Source organism: Palaemon carinicauda, chromosome 15 (genome assembly GCF_036898095.1).
Source record: "Palaemon carinicauda isolate YSFRI2023 chromosome 15, ASM3689809v2, whole genome shotgun sequence".
In the NCBI taxonomy this organism is placed as follows: Eukaryota; Metazoa; Arthropoda; class Malacostraca; order Decapoda; family Palaemonidae; genus Palaemon; species Palaemon carinicauda.
In genome coordinates this window covers 37,312,653-37,333,657 of record NC_090739.1, presented here as the reverse complement: position 1 = coordinate 37,333,657, position 21,005 = coordinate 37,312,653, and the positions used below count along the sequence as shown (strand labels likewise).

At 39.4% G+C, this 21,005-nt stretch overlaps 1 protein-coding gene across 1 annotated transcript in view; it reads right to left on the bottom strand.

Annotated features, from left to right (window-relative positions):
* Positions 1-19,920: 19,920 nt before the first annotated feature.
* LOC137654269 (carcinine transporter-like) overlaps positions 19,921-21,005 on the bottom strand; it is a 19,845-nt gene continuing 18,760 nt past the window's right edge. Inside the window, exon 12 of the mRNA XM_068387896.1 lies at positions 19,921-20,366. Within this exon, the coding sequence (XP_068243997.1) occupies positions 20,079-20,366 (288 nt within the window). The 3' untranslated portion in view covers positions 19,921-20,078. The remainder of the gene's footprint in view (positions 20,367-21,005) is intronic.

Here is a 21,005-nt window from a genome sequence, read left to right as displayed (position 1 = left end):
GTGTCCGAAAATACCGAAAGGACCCTCATGACTGAGGGTCAGGAGGAAGAAGAGGATCAAGTGGAGTTCCCTGATATGGAGGGCGAGGTCGCCCGAGCACCCTCTGCGGCTTCTGCTGTGGTCGAGGAGCCAGTTCCCTCTACATGTGCTGCTTCGCTTCCTGCGGTGCCAACCACCCAAGATACCATCCAGGTCCTGGTGGTACTCATGGACGAGAGGTTCTGCAAGGGCCAAGAGGACCTCAAGAGACATTTTATGGGCTGGAAGCAACCGAAGAAAATCTCGGTCAAACAGCTTCCTCCTTGCTCGGTGTCAAATCCCTGGAGGTATGCCGAGCACATGCCAGTAACGACGGGCCGAATTTTCATCAACGACAAATTGGGTGCCGTCCCCCTCGAAGAGGTAGAGTTGTACCCGGACTGTTATGTCAGACTCAGGTCTGAACTGGCCTCCAGGGAGGAGACCGAACCTAAAGAAGTGATCGTTTTCGAGCACTCTAAGGCCCAGGCTATGCTGGCTGATTGCCTCTAGAGCCGAGGCTTCACTAACTCAAAGATGCCGGCATTGAGCAAGAAGCATTCATCCTTTCTTCCTCCTTCTACCATGATCTTTCCCTTCATGGAAAAGGCTCTAAACGCAGTCTTGAAGGCGGTGGAGGAAGGAAAGCCCTGCCCTACACTGGAGGAGTGTAGGCCTCTCTCCCTCGCCTTACCCCCCGACGATAAAAGCTGGAAGGATATCCAACTTACCTTCACGGTTAGGAAGCTGGAACCTGACGTCGCTGGACGTCAGTTTAATGAAGATCTCCCCAAGCTTAACGACCATCTGCTACGTAGGGAACAAGACACCAAGGAGAGGCTAGCTGCCTCCCTATCCCATCAAGTTCAACTTGAGGCAATGGCTGGGGACATTCGGGTCCCGGACTTCTACATGGTTCTTGCCAAGACCCACCTTGCGACTGTGATGAAGGATTTGTACAGCTTCATCAAGACCCGTAGAGCCTGTAGAGAGTTCGTGTTCGCCAATGCAGCCGTGAAGCACAAACCTCGGAAACTGATCTCCTCCAACATCTGGGGCAAACAGCTCTTCCCAACAGTTTTGGTGAAGGAGATTGTGGACAAGGCTGCCACTGAGAACCGGAACCTTCTCAACAAGTGGGGCATGTCCCGTAAGAGGAAGTCCTCTCAGGATGAAGGTCTGCAACCTAAGAGGAAATCCTCCAAGCCTAGACCCCAACAGCGTCAAGCTAAACGCCAGTTTCCGGCTCCCGCTACTCCCCAGATAGTGGCCCAGCCACAGAAGACCTTTCAGCTGGTTCCTCAGCCGGTGATGTCCCAATCACCAGTTTTCACTCCTGCCTACGAAAGACAGTCCACTACCTTTCGTCCCAGAGGTAGAGGCTCCGGCAGAGACTCCTCTCGTTGTTCTTCTTGAGGCAGAGGAGGAAGGGGAGCAAGCGGCCGAGGTGGTAAACCCTCGGGAAACCAGAAGCAATGAAGTGCTTCCGGTGGGAGGAAGACTCCGCCACTTTCAGGATCGTTGGACCTTCGATCCTTGGGCACACAGCATCATCAAGAAGGGACTAGGGTGGAGTTAGATACAACCACCTCCAATCTTCCACCAATTCTTCCAGCCCTCAACCCCCATCCTAGAAGAATATGTCCTAGAACTCTTGAACAAGAAGGTGATCAAGAGGGTAAAGTCCACCAGGTTCCAGGGAAGACTGTTTTGTGTTCCCAAGAAGGACTCAGACAAGCTCAGAGTCATTCTCGACTTGTCCCCTCTCAACAAGTTCATTGTGAACAACAAATTCAAGATGCTGACTCTTCAACATATAAGAGCTCTACTGCCTCACAAGGCCTACACGGTCTCAATAGACCTGGCGGATGCCTATTGGCACATTCCAATGAATCACCAAGCTTCCTCCTACCTAGGATTCGGGCTCCAAAGAAGAAACTACGTCTTCAGGGCCATGCCCTTCGGGCTCAACGTGGCTCCAAGAACCTTCACGAAACTAGCAGACACGATCGTCCACCAGCTACGCATTCAAGGCATCCAGGTGATGGCTTACCTCGACGATTGGCTGGGTTGGTCGACATCGTCAGAAGAATGTTCGCGAGCCTGCAGAAAGGTGACCCAATTCCTGGGGAACATCTGGGTTTCAAAATCAACACCAAGAAGTCTCGCCTGTCTCCAGCTCAGAAGTTTCAATGGTTAGGAATCCATTGGAATCTTCAGTCACACCACCTTTCCATCCCTCTGAAGAAAAGGAAGGAAATAGCCGGGTCTGTCAAAAGACTTCTCAAATCCAAATGGATTTCAAGATGACAGCAGGAACGTGTACTCGGCTCCCTACAGTTCGCCTCGGTGACAAACCCAGTGCTACGAGCACAGCTAAAGGATGCTTCAGGAGTCTGGAGACGAAACGCATCCATCGCTCGAAGAGATCTCAAAAGACCCCTACCAAACAGGCTTCGCTCACTCCTCAAGCCGTGGTCGGAAACAAGGACCTTGAAAAGATCTGTCCCTCTTTAACCACCACCTCCATCGATCAACATCCACACGGATGCCTCGTTGGTGGGATGGGGGGGTCACTCCTACCAACGACAAGTTCAAGAAACATGGTCTCCCCTGTCCAAGACGTTTCACATCAACATCTTGAAGGCCATGGCGGTTCTTCTCACTCTGAAGAAACTATCTCCTCGTCCTTCGATCCACATTCGTCTAACTCTGGACAGCTCCGTGGTAGTCAGATGTCTCAACCGTCAGGGCTCAAGATCGCCCCACCTCAACCAAGTGCTTTTGTCCATTTTTTGCCTGGCGGACAAGAAAAAATGGCACTTGTCTGCAGTTCACCTGCAAGGATTCCGCAATGTGACGGCGGATGCTCTATCGAGGACAAGCCCAATAGAGTCGGAATGGTCCCTAGACGCAAGATCATTCTCCTTCATCTCTTGTCAAGTCCCGGAACTGCAGATCGACCTCTTCGCGATGAGCGACAACAATCAACTTCCTCGATATGTGGCCCCATACGAGGACCCCAAAGCGGAAGCAGTGGACGCCATGTCCCTGGACTGGAACAGATGGTCCAAGATTTACCTGTTTCCACCACCCAATCTTCTGCTGAAAGTCCTCTCCAAACTGAGAACCTTCAAGGGAACAGCAGCCCTAGTGGCTCCCAAGTGGCCCCAGAGCTAGTCCTGGAGCTACAACCCAAGCTGATCCCTCTGCCGGGCCCAGTTCTCTCCCAGCAGGTGCAGAAGTCGACTGCCTTCGATTCATCAAAGAAAGTCCAAGACCTTCATCTCATGATTTTCTCTCCCTAGCCGTGGAGAAAAGGTTTGGAATCTCGAAGAAAAGTTTAGACTTCCTAGAGGAATACAAAACAAAGTCTACCAGAAGGCAATATGAATCATCCTGGAAGAAGTGGGTGTCCTTTGTCAAGGCAAAAAACCCTACGGAAATCTCCATAGATTTTTGTATGTCCTTCTTTATTCACCTTCATGGACAAGGCTTGGCGGCCAACACGATTTCCACTTGTAAATTGGCCTGGACAAGACCACTACTGTACGCCTTCCGAATAGATTTGTCCAACGAAATCTTTAACAAACTTCCGAAGGCATGTGCTAGACTCCGTCCTGCACCTCCACCAAGACCCATCACCTGGTCCCTGGATAAGGTGCTCCATTTTGCCTCTAGCTTGGACAACGAATCTTGCCCTCTGAAAGACTTGACTCAAAAAGTAATTTTCCTTTTTGCTCTCGCATTGGGAGCCCGAGTCAGTGAAATAGTGGCATTATCAAGAGAAGAGGGCCAGATACAGTTCGCCAACACAGGGGAACTTACCCTCTTCCCTGACCCTACGTTTCTCGCCAAAAATGAACTCCCCACCAAGAGATGGGGACCTTGGAGAATCTGCCCTCTGAAGGAAGATGTCTCTCTATGCCCAGTGGAGAGTCTTAAGGTCTATCTTCGAAGAACTTCAGACTTTGGCGGAGGACAGCTTTTTAAAGGAGAAACATCGGGTAGTGACCTGTCACTTAAACAACTAAGGGCGAAAATCACCCACTTTATTCGCAGAGCGGATCCTGACAGCACACCCGCAGGTCATGATCCTAGAAAAGTCGCCTCTTCTCTAAATTTTTTCCAAGGTATGGATTTCGAAAGCCTCCGATCCTTCACAGGCTGGAAATCCTCAAGAGTGTTCTTTAAACACTATGCGAAACAGGTGCACGAAGTCAAAAGATTCGGGGTAGCAGCAGGTAGTGTATTGAAACCAGCTGCTTAGTGCTGCGTAGAACAGTGAGTTATTTCGGGACTCTAACTCAACGGGTGCCTGTGTTGACCCTAGTGCGATACATAGTGATTTCAGGTGACACTTAGTGTCACAAAAGACTGTTCTTCCTCGAGGTGAAGTAACATAGATTCTAACATGTGTGCCACATGTTCTTGGACATGAAGTGTATTGTGACTCTTAATGACTTTCGTTCCCCAGGAACTTAAGTGTATAAAGCAAATTCTTTCCTTTCAGATTCCACATCACCGTCTTTCAGTTCATGATCTATGTCTGAAAATAAATTGCTGTTACTGTGTTTCAATGCCCCTAATTATTTGTTATTATATTATATAAAATAATTATCCTGTCTGAAATATGCTCACCAAGCAAGTGAAATATTGTTCCTACACAAATATTTAACCTTCCGATCTGTCTACAAGACTGGCACGATCCTCGCATCCAGGTGAGTCTATCTTCATCAGGGTACTTCGAGATGTTCCACTTGTCCAAACAGGACCTCCCTGCCAGGGGGGCAGGAAGCCATGTCATTGTTTATGCCACTGGTAGTGACATATAACGGAGATGTCACGGTCTCTAAGGTCACCAGACCAAAGGAATATTGTTTGAAGTAGAAGGCACTTTAAAATGGGGAAACACCACAATACACTAATTCTCTGGTACACTTCCATCAGGACGTCATGGCTTGAGCCCAAAAAACGGATTTTGAGCGAAGCGAAAAATCTATTTTTGGGTGAGATGGCCATGACGTCCTGATGGACCCGCCCTACTGGTTCTAGTTCGGCCTGTCAGGCCCCTCCCTTTCATATTGTATCGTGGAGGCTGGCAGAAACGCTGAATATGGAATGAAGAGGAGGGACGTGACGTCTGTCAAGATGGGGGACAGCTATGGCTGCCATTTGTTTACGTCGCGAGATACCATAACAGTAACGTAGGAGGATAACTTTGCAACGGCTCCTCAGTTATTTCGCCACCTTTTGTGGGGTGCAGATAGCTATGTGGCGTGTCAAGCATACGTCCCCTGTTGATATACGATATCCTGAAGGGAAACCTTTAGGGTACTTGCGCCAGAAGTTAGAATTCTGTGAAACCTTTGGTTTAATTCTCTGGGAATATCCACTGTAGTCATATATACCCTCAGGAAGCTACTGAAGGAACCTTCCATCAGGACGTCATGGCCGTCTCACCCAAAAATAGTTTTTTTGCTTCGCTCAAAATCCGTTTTTCAAGGCAACTTTGTTTGAAAAGTCTCATTTAGATATAGAATCTAATTTGTTACTTGTATATAATTACAGTACAGTAGTACCTCTACATACAATCTTAATTCATTCCGGGAACTGCTTTGTATGTTAAAACGATCATATGTTGGAGCAAATATTCCTGTAAGAACACTGTAATTTGTATAATTCGTTCCTCAGCCTAAAAACCCATGATAACTCCTAAATAATTTGCTACACATAATTACACCTAACATTAATACAATTGCATAATACATAAAGATCTAAAAATGAATAATAATAAAGAAATAAATAAAAAGGGGCTTTTATTGACACTTTACCTTAGAGACAGGCCAGCGCAGGTGTAGGAATTGCTACTTAGGAGGAGACAGAAGATCAGCGAGGAGGTAGAGCGATAACATACTGTAACTTACTCTAACTTACACTACGTGAACTTTAACCTAACTTAGCTTATTTTTTTTTCCATTTTTATATTTCATATTTTTTTTTTTTATTCTAATTTGCACCATTTTCACTCGATTCGGTCTTACTTTTCTTTGCTTCACTTTCTTTCTCTTCATCACGATCACTCGACCACTTCGTAGGTTTTTTAAAGAAACTATCGAGAGAAAATTGCTTGGTACGGCTTTTTAGAATTTTTCTGAAATGAGTTAAACAGACAACATCGAATTACGAAACTACACGGCAAACCTGAAGTTTCTGTGGGTGATGCTTATCGATGAAATCAACCACGTGTTGATGATATGCGAACATCTGTTTTATTTCAGCCGATCTTAAGATGTGACCTACCTCCTCGATCTCCTCCGACTCCCTCAACTGTGCTTGGAACTCATCATGCTGCATGGCTTGCAGCTCCTTGAGTTCCTCGGTGGTGAGCTCTTCATGATGCTCATCGAAGAGTTCGGTGATGTCATCTTCATCGACCTCCAGACCCATGGACTTGCCAAGGGATACAATCTCTTTTTCGTCTTCCTCTACGGCAAGCACAGGTTCAGGCTCGGGGCCAAAACCTTCGAAATCTCTGGGAGAAACAGCATCAGGCCAAAGCTTCTTCCAAGCTGAATTCAGTGTCCGACGAGTTACTCCCTTCCAAGCCTGTTCTATGACTTAAAGCAGTGCATGATATTGAAATGGCTCCTCCAAAATTCACGCAAAGTTAAGTTGGTGCTTTGCGTGACATTAAAGCACTGCTTAAATAAATGCTTGGTTTAGAGCTTCTTGAAATTAGAGATGACTTGCTGGTCCATGGGCTGGAGGATAGGGGTGGTGTTCGGTGGAAGATACAACACTGATGAATTTGTACTGGTCGATGATATCATCTTCGAGTCATGGGGGTTGAGCGGGTGCATTATCCAAACAAAGCAAGCACTTCAAAGGCGAATTCCTCTCCTGAAGGTACTTCCTGACAGCAAGGCCGAAAACCAGGTATACCCATTCAACAAAGATATGCCTAGTGACCAAGACTTAGAATTAGCACGCCACAAAACATGCAGCATGTCTTTATTAATTCTATGTGCCTTAAATGCCTTAGGGTTTTCAGAAAGGTAAACCAATAACGGCTTTATTTTGCAGTTCCCGCTGGTGTTGGCACAAAGGGCAAGAGTCAACCTATCCTTCATAGGCTTATGTCCAGGCATTTTCTTCTCTTCGGCGCTAATGTATGTTTGACTAGGCATCTTTTTCCAAAACAGAACTGTTTCATCACAGTTGAAAACTTACTGCTCTACGTAGCCTTCCTCCTCCACGATCTTTTCGAACTTCTTAACAAAATCGTTAGCAGCCTTGGTGTCTGAACTTGAAGCCTCTCCGTGCCGAACAACTGAATGAATCCCGGTCCGTTTCTCAAATTTCTCGAACCAACCTCGAGACGCCTTGAATTCCTCCGTTGTAGGATCAGTTGAACTTTCCCCTGCATCACCTCCAGAGCCCGCCGCCTTCAAGTCACAATAGATAGCGCTGGCCTTCTCACAAATGATCGTTTCAGTGATCGTATCGCCAACAATCTCTTTGTCCTTTATCCATATCAACAAAAGGAGTTCCATCTCTTCCAGGGTAGGGCTACAACGTTTAGAAATAATGGTGATCCTTTCGATGGTTTGATTGCTTTAATGGCTGCCTTCTGTTTGATGATCGTCGAGATCGTAGACATAGTCCGGCCATATTGTTTAGCCAGATCGCTCACACGCACACCTCGTTCACGTTTTTCTATAATTTCTTGCTTTAGTTCTAATGAAAGCACTGACTTCTTCCTTTCCTCACCACTACTATTTCTCGAACCAAAACTAAGCTTTTTAGGGCCCATGATTATACGTGAAATCAAAAAACAAAACGTGAAAAAGGAAGATAAAAAGCACTTTTAATAACGGAGCGAACAGAGGACAACCACACGATGTGCACGAGAAAGAGGACTGATCAAGGCGACGCTCGATGGCGTCACTCCAACATGCTGCCGTCTACCGGCGTAAACAAGAAACTACGATCGACGTTTCGAGAAAAGTCTACACATATGATCTACGTGGGATGTTGGAGCAAGACTTCGGGTGTCGAGACAAAATTTTGATCGAATTTTACTTGGAGTGTTGGAACAATTGTATGTAAAGATAATCGTATGTAGAGGTTCCACTGTATATTGGTGTTAAATTTAGTTATAGATTTGTTGAAAATTAATTAAGAGTTTCTCACAAAACTATAAATGATTGGTGCTCATTCATTCGTGAGGTTATTGTGCACTGTGTATTAAGTCGGAAAGGTGCAGCTCACCTTTCCCCTCCAACCTAAGTAAGTACACAAAGGATTATAGGTTGTCTTATATTTAATATGGCAGTGTAAGGGGGGTTCATCGCTAGGTAATGATACGGCTACTAGGTTAGGTTAGGTAGTTTTTTTTAGGTTAGCTGGTGGCCTTCCTTATTGCTAATTCAACATGTGCCATTATTCGTATGTTAAAACGAGTTCTTTAATTCATTCCCCACCCAAAAACCCCGGTTGTGCACTGGGGGTTCCCCAAGATTGGAAAGGTTAACAAATAGGGAAAGCTAAAGCACTAAGCAATTTATCAGAAAAAAACTATTATCAAAATTATTAGTGACATAGCTATTGCATAGAATTACCCAAATATTTTCTCAAATTTTAATTATTTATCCAGTTATCCCAACCAACTGCAAAGGGTTTCAAAACCTACAAATGAAATCAATTCTGTCTTGTACTGTAGTTTTGAAAATCGACAATTCGGGTTACTCTGGCTTGTTCATGGAATTTCTATCAGATAATTTATAAGTAACCAAAATCTAAAAATTTACATCTGAATATTGCATAAAACTATGCAAATTTCCACTTTGTCGTCCATTGTTCAAAAATGCATGTTCAAAAGGATACTGTCATACTGTGTTGAGAAATTTTAAGCTCCAAATAAAACGAGGATAGGAGTACAGTGATACCTCTACATACGATCTTAATTCATTCCGTGAGCTGCTTTGTATGTTAAAACGATCGTATGTTGGAGCAAATATTCCCGTAAGAGTACACTGTAATTTGTTCAATTCGTTCCTCAGCCTAAAAACCCATGATAACGCCTTAATAAATTACTACACAATTACACATAACATTAATACAATTGAATAATACAGAAATATCTAAAAAAGAATAATAAAGAAATAATGAATAAAAAAGGGGTTTTTATTAACACTTTACCTTAGAGACAGGCCAGCGCAGGTGTAGGAATTGCTACGCAGGAGGAGACGGAAGATCAGCAATGGAGGTAGAGATGGCGACTGCGATAACGTACCGTAACTTACTCTAACCTACACTACGTGAACTTTAACCTAACTTACCTTTTTTTTATTTTTTTCTTGATTTTTATATTTTATATTTTTTTTTTACATTTTTTCTTTTCTATTTTTAAATAGCATCACTTTCACTCGATTCGGTCTTACTTTTCTTTGCTTCACTTTCTTTCTCTTCATCATGATCACTAGACCGTTTCGTAGATTTTTTAAAGAAACTATCGAGAGAAAGTTGCTTGGTACGGCTTTTGAGAATTTTTCTAAAGTGTGTTAAACAAACATCATCGAACTGCGCAACTACACGGCAAACCTGAAGTTTCTGTGGGTGATGCTTATCGATGAAATCAACCACGTGTTGATGATATGCCAACATCTGTTTTATTTCAGCCGAACCTAAGAGCCCGCCGCCTTCAAGTCACAATAGATAGCGCTGGCCTTCTCACAAATGATCGTTTCAGTGATCATATCACCAACAATCTCCTTGTCCTTTATCCAGATCAACAAAAGGGGTTCCATCTCTTCCAGAGTAGGGCTACAACGTTTGGAAATAATGGTGATCCCCTTTGATGGTTTGGCTGCTTTAATGGGTGCCTTCTGTTTTATGATCGTCGAGATTGTAGACATATTCCGGCCATATTGTTTAGCCAGATCACTAACACGCACACCTCGCTCATGTTTTTCTATTATTTCTTATTTTAGTTCTAATGAAAGCATTGACTTCTTCCTTTTCTCACCGCTACTACTTCCTGAACCGAAACTAAGCTTTTTAGGACCCATGATTATACGTAAAATCAAAAATGAAACGTGAGAAAAGGAAGATAAAAAACAGTTAATAACGGAGCAAATAGAGAACAACCACACGATGCTCACGAGATGAGAGGACTGATCAAGGCGACGCTCGATTGGTGTCCCTTCGATGTGCTGCCGTCTACCGGCGTAAACAAGAAACTACGATCAACGCTTCGAGGAAATTCTACGCGTACGCATATGATCTACATCGTATGTTGGAGCAGGACTTCGGGTGTCGAGATGTAAATTTGATCGAATTTTACTTCGGACGTTGGAAAATTCGTATGTAAAGACAATCGTATGTAGAGGTTCCACCGTACCATAAAGTTCAACATGATTTGAATTCCACTGAAGTAACACCGCTATGATTTTCTAATATAGCCATCAAGTTGAATTATTAATCTCTTGTTTTCATTAATTTGTATAAGGGAATGTGTGAAATACAGTCACTTTAGCATTCCTTTTTACGGAAACATTTTGAAAAAAAAAAAAAAAAAAAAAAAATTTCTTGGTATTAGGCTACAGTGGGGCTTCCTCGCTAGGTAAGGATACGGTTACTAGGTTAGGTAAGGTTAGGTAGTTTGTTTAGGTTAGCTGGTGGCCTTGCTTTTTGCTGATTCAACATGTGCCATTATTCATACGTTAAAACAAATTCTTTAATTCATTCCCCACCCAAAAACCCAGTTTGGCTCTGGGGGTCCTCCAAATTTAGAAAGGTTAACAAATAGAGTAAAAATACTGTTCCTCCTCAAAAAAAAAAAAAGGTCTGCTTTCGCTAAAGCACTACGTAATTTTAGAAAGAAATATTATCAAAATTATTGGTGGAGGAACTATTGTATAGAATTACCGAAATATTTACTCACATTTTAATTATTTACCTGGTTATCCCAACCAACTGCAAAGGTTTAAAAACTTACAAATGAAATCACTTCTTTCATGTAGTTCAGAAAATTAACAATTCTGCTTACCTCTGGCTTGTTCATGGACTTCCTATCAGATAATTTATAAATGACCGTAATTCAAAAATTTACATCTGAATACTGCATAAAACTATGCAAATTTCCACTTTGTCGTCCGTTATTCAAAATGCATGTTCAAAAGAATACTGTCATAATGTGTTGAGAAATTTTAAGCTTCAAATAAAACAAGGATAGGAGTACCATAAAGTTTAACAGGACTTGAATTCCACTGAAGTAACACCGCTATGATTTTATAATATAGCCATTAAGGGGTAAATTATTATTCTCTTGTTTTCATTAATTTTAACGATCGTACAAGAGAATGTGTGAAACACAGACACTTTTGAATTCCTTTTTACAGAAACATTTCAAAAGAAAAAAAATATAGGTAATGATGCAGCAACTAGGTTAGGTTAGGTAGTATGTTTAGGTTAGCTAGTAGCTTTGCTTATTGCTAATTCAACATGTGCCATTATTCGTATGTTAAAACTAATTCTTTAATTCATTCCCCATCCAAAAAACCCAGGTTTCCCACTGGGGTAATCCCCCAAGATGGGAAAGGTTAATAAGGTAAAAATACTAAAATTATTAGTGGCAGAGCTATTGTATAGAAATACCCAAATATTTACTCACATTTTAATTATTTATCCGGTTATCCCAACCAACTGCAAAGGTTTCAAAACTTACAAATGAAATCACTTCTGTCATGTAGTTCTGAAAATCGACAATTCTGCTTACCTCTGGCTTGTTCATGGAATTTTTATCAGATAAATTTATAAGTGGCCAAAATTTAAAAACTGACATCTGAATACTACATAAAACTATGCAAATTTCCACTTTGTCGTCTGTTGTTCAAAATGCATGTACAAAAGGATACTGTCATAATGTGTTGAGCAATTTTGAACTCCAAATATATCAAGGATATGAGTACCATAAAGCTCAACATGACTTGAATTCCACTGGTCTAGTAGACAAGTAACACCACTATGATTTTCTAATATAGCCATTAAGGGACAAATTGTCATTCTCTTGTTTTCATTAATTTTAACGATCGTACAAGAGAATGTGGGAAATACAGACACTTTTGAGTTCCTTTTTATGGAAACATTTTGAAAAAATATATTTATATATTTTTCTTGGTATTAGGCTACAGTGAGGCTTCCTTGCTAGGTAAGGATACGGCTACAGGTTAGGTTGGGTTAGGTTAGGTAGTTTGTTTAGGTTACCTGGTGGCCTTGCTTATTGCTAATTCAACATGTGCCGTTATTCGTATGTTAAAATGAATTCTTTTATTCATTCCCCACCCAAAAACCCAGGTTTCACACTGGGGGTCCCCCAAGATTGGAAAGATTAACAGACAGGGTAAAAATACTGTTCCTCCTCCTAAAAAAAAGTCAGCTTTAGATAAATCACTAAGAATTTCATCAGAAAAGAATAACTATTATAGAAATTATTAGAGGCGTAGCTATTGCATAGAATTACCCAAATATTTACTTAAATTTTAATTATTCATCAGGTTATCCCAACCAAATGCAAAGCAGGGCTGCCAATGCGATTTTCAGGAAATACCAAGATTATTTGCTCAAAAAACCCCAGCTTCATATGAAAAAACCCAGCTTATGTAAAATGTTTGATTTAAATGAAAAATAACGTAATCTTACTTACTTCTACTTATATTATGACCTCTTACAATTCCTCATCAGATTTTTCCTCGTTTCCTCCCGACAATGTGACAGATTCCCTTTTTCCTTCTGGATTTTCCGTCTTTCCAAATATCGTTTGCTTACATATCCTTCTTCCAAGTCGGTGATCAATAAAGACTACATACTGAAGGAAGATAGGAAGGCTCAAAATAGAATATTAATACGCTAGTTGGCAAATCCAAAGTGAACACAATAGTTGATTGCTCCGATTTTAGATGGCGTTGTAGGTATACATCGTTTGTCGTCTGTTTGTTTATACTCAGAATTTGACAGTTGACTCAAACGAAAGCATGGCACCGACAGTAAAGAAGTCACACAAGTGTGTTGTGTGCCATAAACAAAAAGAAACCGATCCTCATTTGGTATTTCACAGGTTCCCTAAGGACAAAGAACGGTGAGTACAAACAGTATAATACATGCAGTATGTGCTGCTAATGAGTAAGCCCCACTGATATTGGATGTAAGATTAAGGCAAGGCATCCACAGTTAATCTCTTTTGTTTATATAGTCTTTGGATCAATCGTCTACTCGGTTCCCACGCTATACAGCTCATATTGCTCCTTCTAATAGACTGTTTTGCGAGCAACCTATCTTTCACGGTTTCGCCTTTTAATTAGTTACTGTTTTTTGTTTTAACACAGTTCATTAGCGAAAATATCCTTTCCACACATGCAGAAGAATGGGGTAAGAGGGTCAGATTAGTCATAAAACTGGATAGCAAATCATATTATAGATGATCCAAACCATCTCTTATATCCTTCAACTTGAACCAGTATTCGGGGATAGTCATATTTTCAACAGATACTGGCAAACTGTCTGCAGTCAAACGAAAAATTCTCCACTGGTCATCTAGACGATTCAAACTGTTTTCAGATACAATGTTTGGGAATTGGACAGCTAAAGGAATTATAGAGTCAGGTGATTTGCTATCACTAGCTATCTTGGGGTTTAATATCTTTATCTTAGCAATAATCTCATCTTCATTAACTGGAAATCTCTTTCTAATTTGTACACATAGTTCGACTAAAATTTTTAAAAATTCTGTTTTGAATCTTCTAACAGATATTTCATCAGCAAATGGTTATTTAATTAACTGTAAAATGGTTTTCCCCCAAGGTAAATATCAATCACATCTTTGAAATATTTTTCACTGAATGGATCAATTTGTGATATTTTTTTCATTCTTCAGTATATATCATCTTGTATAAAGAAACTCAGAATATTTTTGTATTCAGCTGATACCATTTCATAAAGCATAAACAATCGGAAACGTTCAGATTGAGATTCGATGATCAGTAAGTTTACCTTTTTCTAATATGTATTGCAGAAAAAGTAACATATGGTTGGTTCCACACTAACTCAGTGTTTCACAAATTCTTCGGGATCCATCTACTTTGTCTGTTTTGATTCGCTTTGAAAATAAAGAAATAATGCATCATATTGTTCTAATATTACTGTAATTACTTTTTCTCGTGAAAGTCCCCTTGTTTGTGAAATTTTAGGTATCTTATGATTAGCGATTGCAATAGCCTCTTGAATAAGTGTATAGCTCCTCTGTCTCTTGCTGCTTCGAGAAAAATAAACTGTTACATTCTTCGAAAAAGGCTTCCAAGTAATTGGGCAATACACTAACAGCAGGGCTGGCGCACAGAGCAAATGAATGACACACGCATCCCATAATAAATGCTGAAGGCACATCATCCTTCAATAATTTCTGAAATCCACTTCTAGTACTCATCACAGACGAGCAGTTATCACTGCCAAATCCAATTATATTCTATAAAGGTATTCCTTTTTCTTGTAGCGTAGTCTTCACAGCATTTTAGAGACCCAGCGATGTTCCTTTTTCAACAACGATGTTATCTAGAAGTGAGTCTCCGACGTCACACGTTTTCAAATCGAAATATCTCAAGACTACAGCTGAAATTTGTGTGACGGAAATGTCTGTACTTTCGTCAATTATAATGGAAAACTTTTGTGTTTCACAAATATCAGTCACCATTTCTTTCTCAAGAAGGGCCATTTCACCTTGCATCACATAGGAAAGTTTTGTTCTTCCATTGACAAATTTTCAGGGATTTTGCTGTCAGGGAATGCCCTCTTACACCAATCAAAGAGATGATCAACATTACTGAAGGGAATATTAATTCAACAAAATATCACACTTCGCTATTTTTCCACTTTCCGACGACTTCTTTTTCTCAAAATACCAAGCTATATTAACACTAACGTTAGATTTTGCTTCATCATAACACTTCCTGTGTTTCACTGTAGACTTGTGTTTCACCAGCATAGATTTGTTTGCATTCTTTAGAACAACTTTGGAACATTTGCAGAAGCTAGCGTCCTTATCATTTGCATCCTGTTGAAGCCAATCATTCAATTCTGTATCTTTCCGCCATTCTTGCTTAAATGACTTAACATACCACTTGCTCTTTTCACTAGAAGTCCCTGAACTTCCTGCCTGTATTTCCTCACTCATAGCTATCACTAACGTAGCACAAAATAACAAGAAAACTACGTTAATCACTTAATGCAGTAATTTATCAGTTCCGAATCATGTGGCATTACTCCTTTTCACTGAGTGCACTCAGTGCAGTATTCCGTTATACCTGAGTTTGCCCCTTGGGGTTGGCCAGCCCGTAAGCATGAGCTGTACTTCTTCTTCTTTAGATTGCCCGGAGCTTCTCTCCGTATACGGTACGCGTTTCAATCTTATCGTGATTAACCTTGAACTTTCGGCCTGTTCTGTTGATTACATTCCCTGGCAAGCTTTGGGAAAGTAAAATAAATACAATTACATGTAAAAAATTTTATTTATCTTTTTTATATATTCTTTATTTATACTTTTAACTAATTTTCCTGAAAACCCTAGATTTCAGTGTTTTTCTCAAAAGAAAAACCCAGAAACCCAGATAGGTCTTGAAAAAAGAAAAAAAAAACAGTATTGGCAGCCCTGCTGCAAAGGTTTCAAAATTTACAAATAAAATCACTTCTGTCATGTAGTTCTGAAAATCGACAACTCTGCTTTACCTCTGTCTTGTTCATGGAATTTCTATCAGATAATTTATAAGTGGCCAAAATTTAAAAATTGGCATCTGAATACTACATAAAGCTATACAAATTTCCACTTTGTTGTCAGTTGTTCAAAATGCATGTACAAAAGGATATTGTCATAATGTGTTGAGAAATTTAAAGGTGCGATTAGATTGGAGAGTTTTTTCCGCGAGTTGCTCTCAGACAGCTGGTCTATGGAATGTAAACAGGCTGTAGAGTACTCTCCGAGATTTTCTCTCTACTCTCGCGAGTGTTTCTCTTTTCTCTCGCGTGCTACAGTCTAAACACTTTAGACAGCACGCTCGTAGAGCTAGGTTGTTGCTCTCCACTCTCTCCAGTGAATATTCAGATCTCTGAAACTTTTCGTTTACTCTCGCGAGAGAACATGTGCCAAAAAGGGGAATAAAGACCAAACAATTGCATTAATTCAGCAATACGAGAAATTTCCTGAACTGTGGAATGTGAATTTGCCTGAGTACAGAAACAAAGAGCTGAAAATGAGTAAAATTAAAGGAATAACTGAGAACTTGGGAATCAGCAAAAAAGAAATTACAAGGAAATGGCAAAATCTTCGGAGTCTAATGTGTACTGAAGCTAGAAAATTAAAGAAGAAAAAAAATGGGAGTAGAGCTGAAGAAATAATTAGTGTAAAAAAAAAATTAAAAAAAAATTAAAAACACTACCCACAAACATACACACACACACTTCAATACCCGTTATTTTTAACGAGCATGTGCACTGGATTATTTGTTATTATTATTTGAAAAAAAAAAATAATTTTATTAAATATATTTAATTCAAATAAATGCTTAAAATTTACATATTTAATTTAAATATTTGAATTTAACGGGAACGTGCAGTAGATTATTTGTTATTATTATTAAAAATAAAAATATTAAATACATTTAATTTAAATAAATGATTATAATTTAAATATTTAATTTAAATTTTTGGATTTAACGGGCACGTGCACTAGTTACTTTGTATTTATATGTTATGCTTTCTTATCCTAACCTACCCTCCCTCACTTACTGCTCACTCCAGCATTTTTTTGTGTTTACACAGTGTTTTATAAAACACTTTATTTCTTCAGGAACTGCCTAGCTCTGAATTGATCTGGAAACGGGAATCAACCAGAGTATTAATATGGAAACAGGAACCCCCAAACATACGAAGTTCTTATAGCTCTATGTATCTTCCTCAAACAATTCTCTTAATAATTTTGCGTGTGCTCCATCTTCTCCCCTTCTGCTTATCCATTTTCGGACCCACAAACTTCTTTTCCTTTTCTTTTTCACTTCGTTCATAATTATTAATGCAGCAGCAACACGGTACTTTTGAGACATGTTCTCTCAACCCTCGCTAGTCGTCGACTGAAACTGGCTCCAGTGTAAATAGATGCGCGAGAAATCTTACCCGACTCTCGGACACTTTCTCTCGCGACACTCACTCACAGCTCTCGGAGTGAAAAACTTGCTGGTAGTATAAACACACTGTAGAGAAAGTCGCGCGAGAGTAGCCGTCTCTCGGGAGAGTTTAATCTCCAGTCTAATCGCACCTTTAAGCTCCAAATAAAACAAGGGTAGGAGTACCATAAAGTTCAATATGACTTGAATTCCACTGGTCTAGGAGACAAGTAACACCGCTATGATTCTATAATACAGTATAGCCTTTAAGGGAAAATTATTATTCTCTTGTTTTCAATAATTTTAACGATCGTACAAGAGAATATGTGAAATACAGACACTTATGAATTCCTCGTTTCAGAAACATTTTGAATATATATATATATATATATATATATATATATATATATATATATATATATATATATATATATATATATATATATAGTTTTCTTGGTGTTAGGCTACATATATTATTTCTTTGGTGATGTGAAAGGGCTTCTATGTTTAACTAGCGAATCACATCACTTACCGGAAAGATTTGTTCTACATGAAACCTAGCTTTTCTGATGGAGACAAACTTAAGAAATTCAACGATAGGAAATGTTTAATTGTTTTATATTTCCACAAGGTTTCATAAGAGGATTTGCGTTATGTGTGTTATTCTAGTCTATGGTGGTCTTAGGCAATGTATCAATTAATCATGCGATTATTATTTTTCATGTCATACTGATCTGTTTTTGTTTAACTTTGTATTTATTCTAAGACAAAGCTTTCTCATATGTAATTCTTTCGTTTCACTGTCTTTAAATGAAACTTATAAACAACCAGTTGCAAATACAAGAAAATATAATTGAATTTATTTCTGACAAACTGTACAAATATTTTATACATGTAAGTTACAGTCAAACTAAATAATCCACTATAGATAGGTGCTTCATGGCGCATCGACTCCAAACAACAGGGGAAAAAATTATCAGAAGACGTTGACTTACTGACATCGATTCCTTATAAGCCGGAAAAAAAAAACGTTGATTGACTGACTGAGACATGAGGAGTAAGATTCACTAAGGGCACTGGGCAATCAACTTTTCTGTCGTATTCGCAGTTCGGGCAAAGAACAATGACACTATCGAGTGGGAACATTATTTCAGAGGTAACATGTATATTGTATGTCATTTGGCTGTTACTATTTCTTGTCTCACAAATGTTATCTGCATCGCCACAAAAGAATATAGGTCCATTCTCGTTTCCTTTGTCTAAAGTCTGATTCATAATTTCACTGCAATCTTGCAGTTCATTTCGAAATCGTTACACGGGTAGGCCTGCCGATAATTCTTCATTACCGTTTTCATAATCTTAATTTTAAAATTATTACCAATTAAGGCAATGTTATCAGAGTTCTCTTGCTTGAAGGTACACTCAGGCACACCATTTTGTTTCCTTTCCTCACTGGGCTATTTTCCCTGTTGGAGTCTTTGGGCCTATTATGTCCTGCTTTGCCAATTATGGTTATAACTTAGCAAATAATGATAATAATACGTGGTTACACACAAGTTCTCATCTATGCCCACCTGACGTCTGTCTCTGTACAGCGAACGAATAAAGATACTATGGTCATAAACATCCATGCTTCTACGCTCAGGGGGTTAACTACTGCAATGTAATTATTCACTGGCTACTTTCCTCTTGGTAAGGGTAGAAGAGACTCTTTAGCTGTGGTAAGCAGCTCTTATAGGAAAAGGACACTCCAAAATCAAACCATTGTTCTCCAGTCTTGGATAGTGTCATAGCCTCTGTATCATCATCCTTGGCCCTTGGGGTAAAGAAGTTCTCTTGCTTGACGATACACACGGGCACATTATTCTATCATTTATCTTCCTCTTGTTTTTTTTTTTTTTTGTTTTTTTTTTAGTTCTTATAGTTTATATATAGCCTATATATGAAAGATTTATATTAATGTCGTTATTATTCTCAAAATATTTTATTTTAATTGCTAATTACTTATCTTGTAGTTTCCTTATTTCCTTTCCTCACTGGGTTATTTTCCCTGTTGGAGCCCTAGGGCTTATTGCATACTGCTTTTCCAACTAGGATTGTTTTAGCAAGCAATAATAATAATAATGATAATAATAATAATATGGAGTCAAGCTACGTAGTTCTGGTCGCAATGCTTGAACTTTGATGCAAGAGCCGTGCCTCTGGATCTTGCGCTTCTGACGTCATCAATGCTCATGCTTGTCATCCATCATACTAGGGGCTAGACGCACCGTCAAAAAAGCCCCTGTCCGGAGAGAAGCTCCGGGCAATCTAAAGAAGAAGAAGAAGAATCCATCATAGACTAGTAACAATGTTTGCCCCCATAGATATACATGTTTGCTCCATGGACATTTATGGTTTGCTCATCGGGTACTGCCTGGTCGTGTGAACATTTGTCCACGGACTTCTAAAATTATCAAGTTCAGCTAGAGAAATTCTTTATGTTGAAATATACGGTTCTGCTAGACCTTTTCCGCTAGCGATCGTTAAAATTTGTGATGAATTCATAAATGTCCTTGGTAATTATTGTGAATGCACAGGTCTCTATGCTCCACAGACCAAAATTTACTTATAAACTAATATTCAACCCTACTAAATTATATGAATAAACGAATCGTCTGAAATTAGGGATTAACATGAATAAAACAAGATATCAGGTCACATCTAGTTATTACCTTGCAGAATTTCTTATGCAAGATGATACAGAGTATACATGCATCCATTGTTATATCATGAGAACTGGGAATATAATGCACGTGTAGGCGAAGGATGTATTTTATATGGCAGAGGAAAATCAACTCTAGAATTATATTAGCATTGGGCATCACTCTTTCTTCGGTCACTTCTTCCGTCGAACACTTCCAGCTCTTGTCGGTATTGTGGTGAAACATCAAATGGATCTGGTGTAGAAAAGTACTCAAAATAGTTCCACATGTGAATCCATGACGTAAGTGGTCGTCCAACATTAATATCTTCTGCTTCTTGGAAATTTTGAGGGAGAGGAAGACCGATGGTTTCAGGGAGAAACAAAGTTGCCAGAAAACTCACTCCCGATAAGGCAAGCATGATCCAGTATGGAAACGATGTTCCAAGATTTGACTGCAAAGATTATTAAATAACATTATGGACTGTATACTTAATATTTGAATAGAAATTAAATTAGAAAAAGAAAATACGAAGTGAAAAGGGATTTTAGTGGCATTAATAACTTTTATTCCAACTGGACTCTTGGGTTGTTAAAGTTCTTTTGGTGACTGAAGGGAAATTGAGTCATTAGCGTGGTAATACATAAGATGTTACTTATTTATTTTGATGCCCGTTTTAAGCCATTTTATAATATCATGATTAGCTTCCTAATTTCAGATGAAACATTCAAAAGTGATCCACACCCGATTTTTTTTTTCTTCAAAGCATCTATAAACCAGTGATCAGGGTTGTGCTTATGCTAATTTTCTTTGAACTGTTTCTTTGAGGATAGTTATTCACGCTTGGATTCTCGTGTTGGTGGCGTTTAAAATTAATAGCTGTAATCTATATTAGTTTGTTTAAAATATAGAAATAAAAAGTAAGAGGTAAGAATAACATGTTGTTAGAATATAATTATCAGCATTATAATTTTCACATCTTGTAAAACAGAGGCAGAATCTCTCTCCAACGATAATATTGTTTGATGATATTTATGATAGCTATTGCTCAGTAAAACTTGAGGATATGTATTAGGAAATTTTATAATTTTCT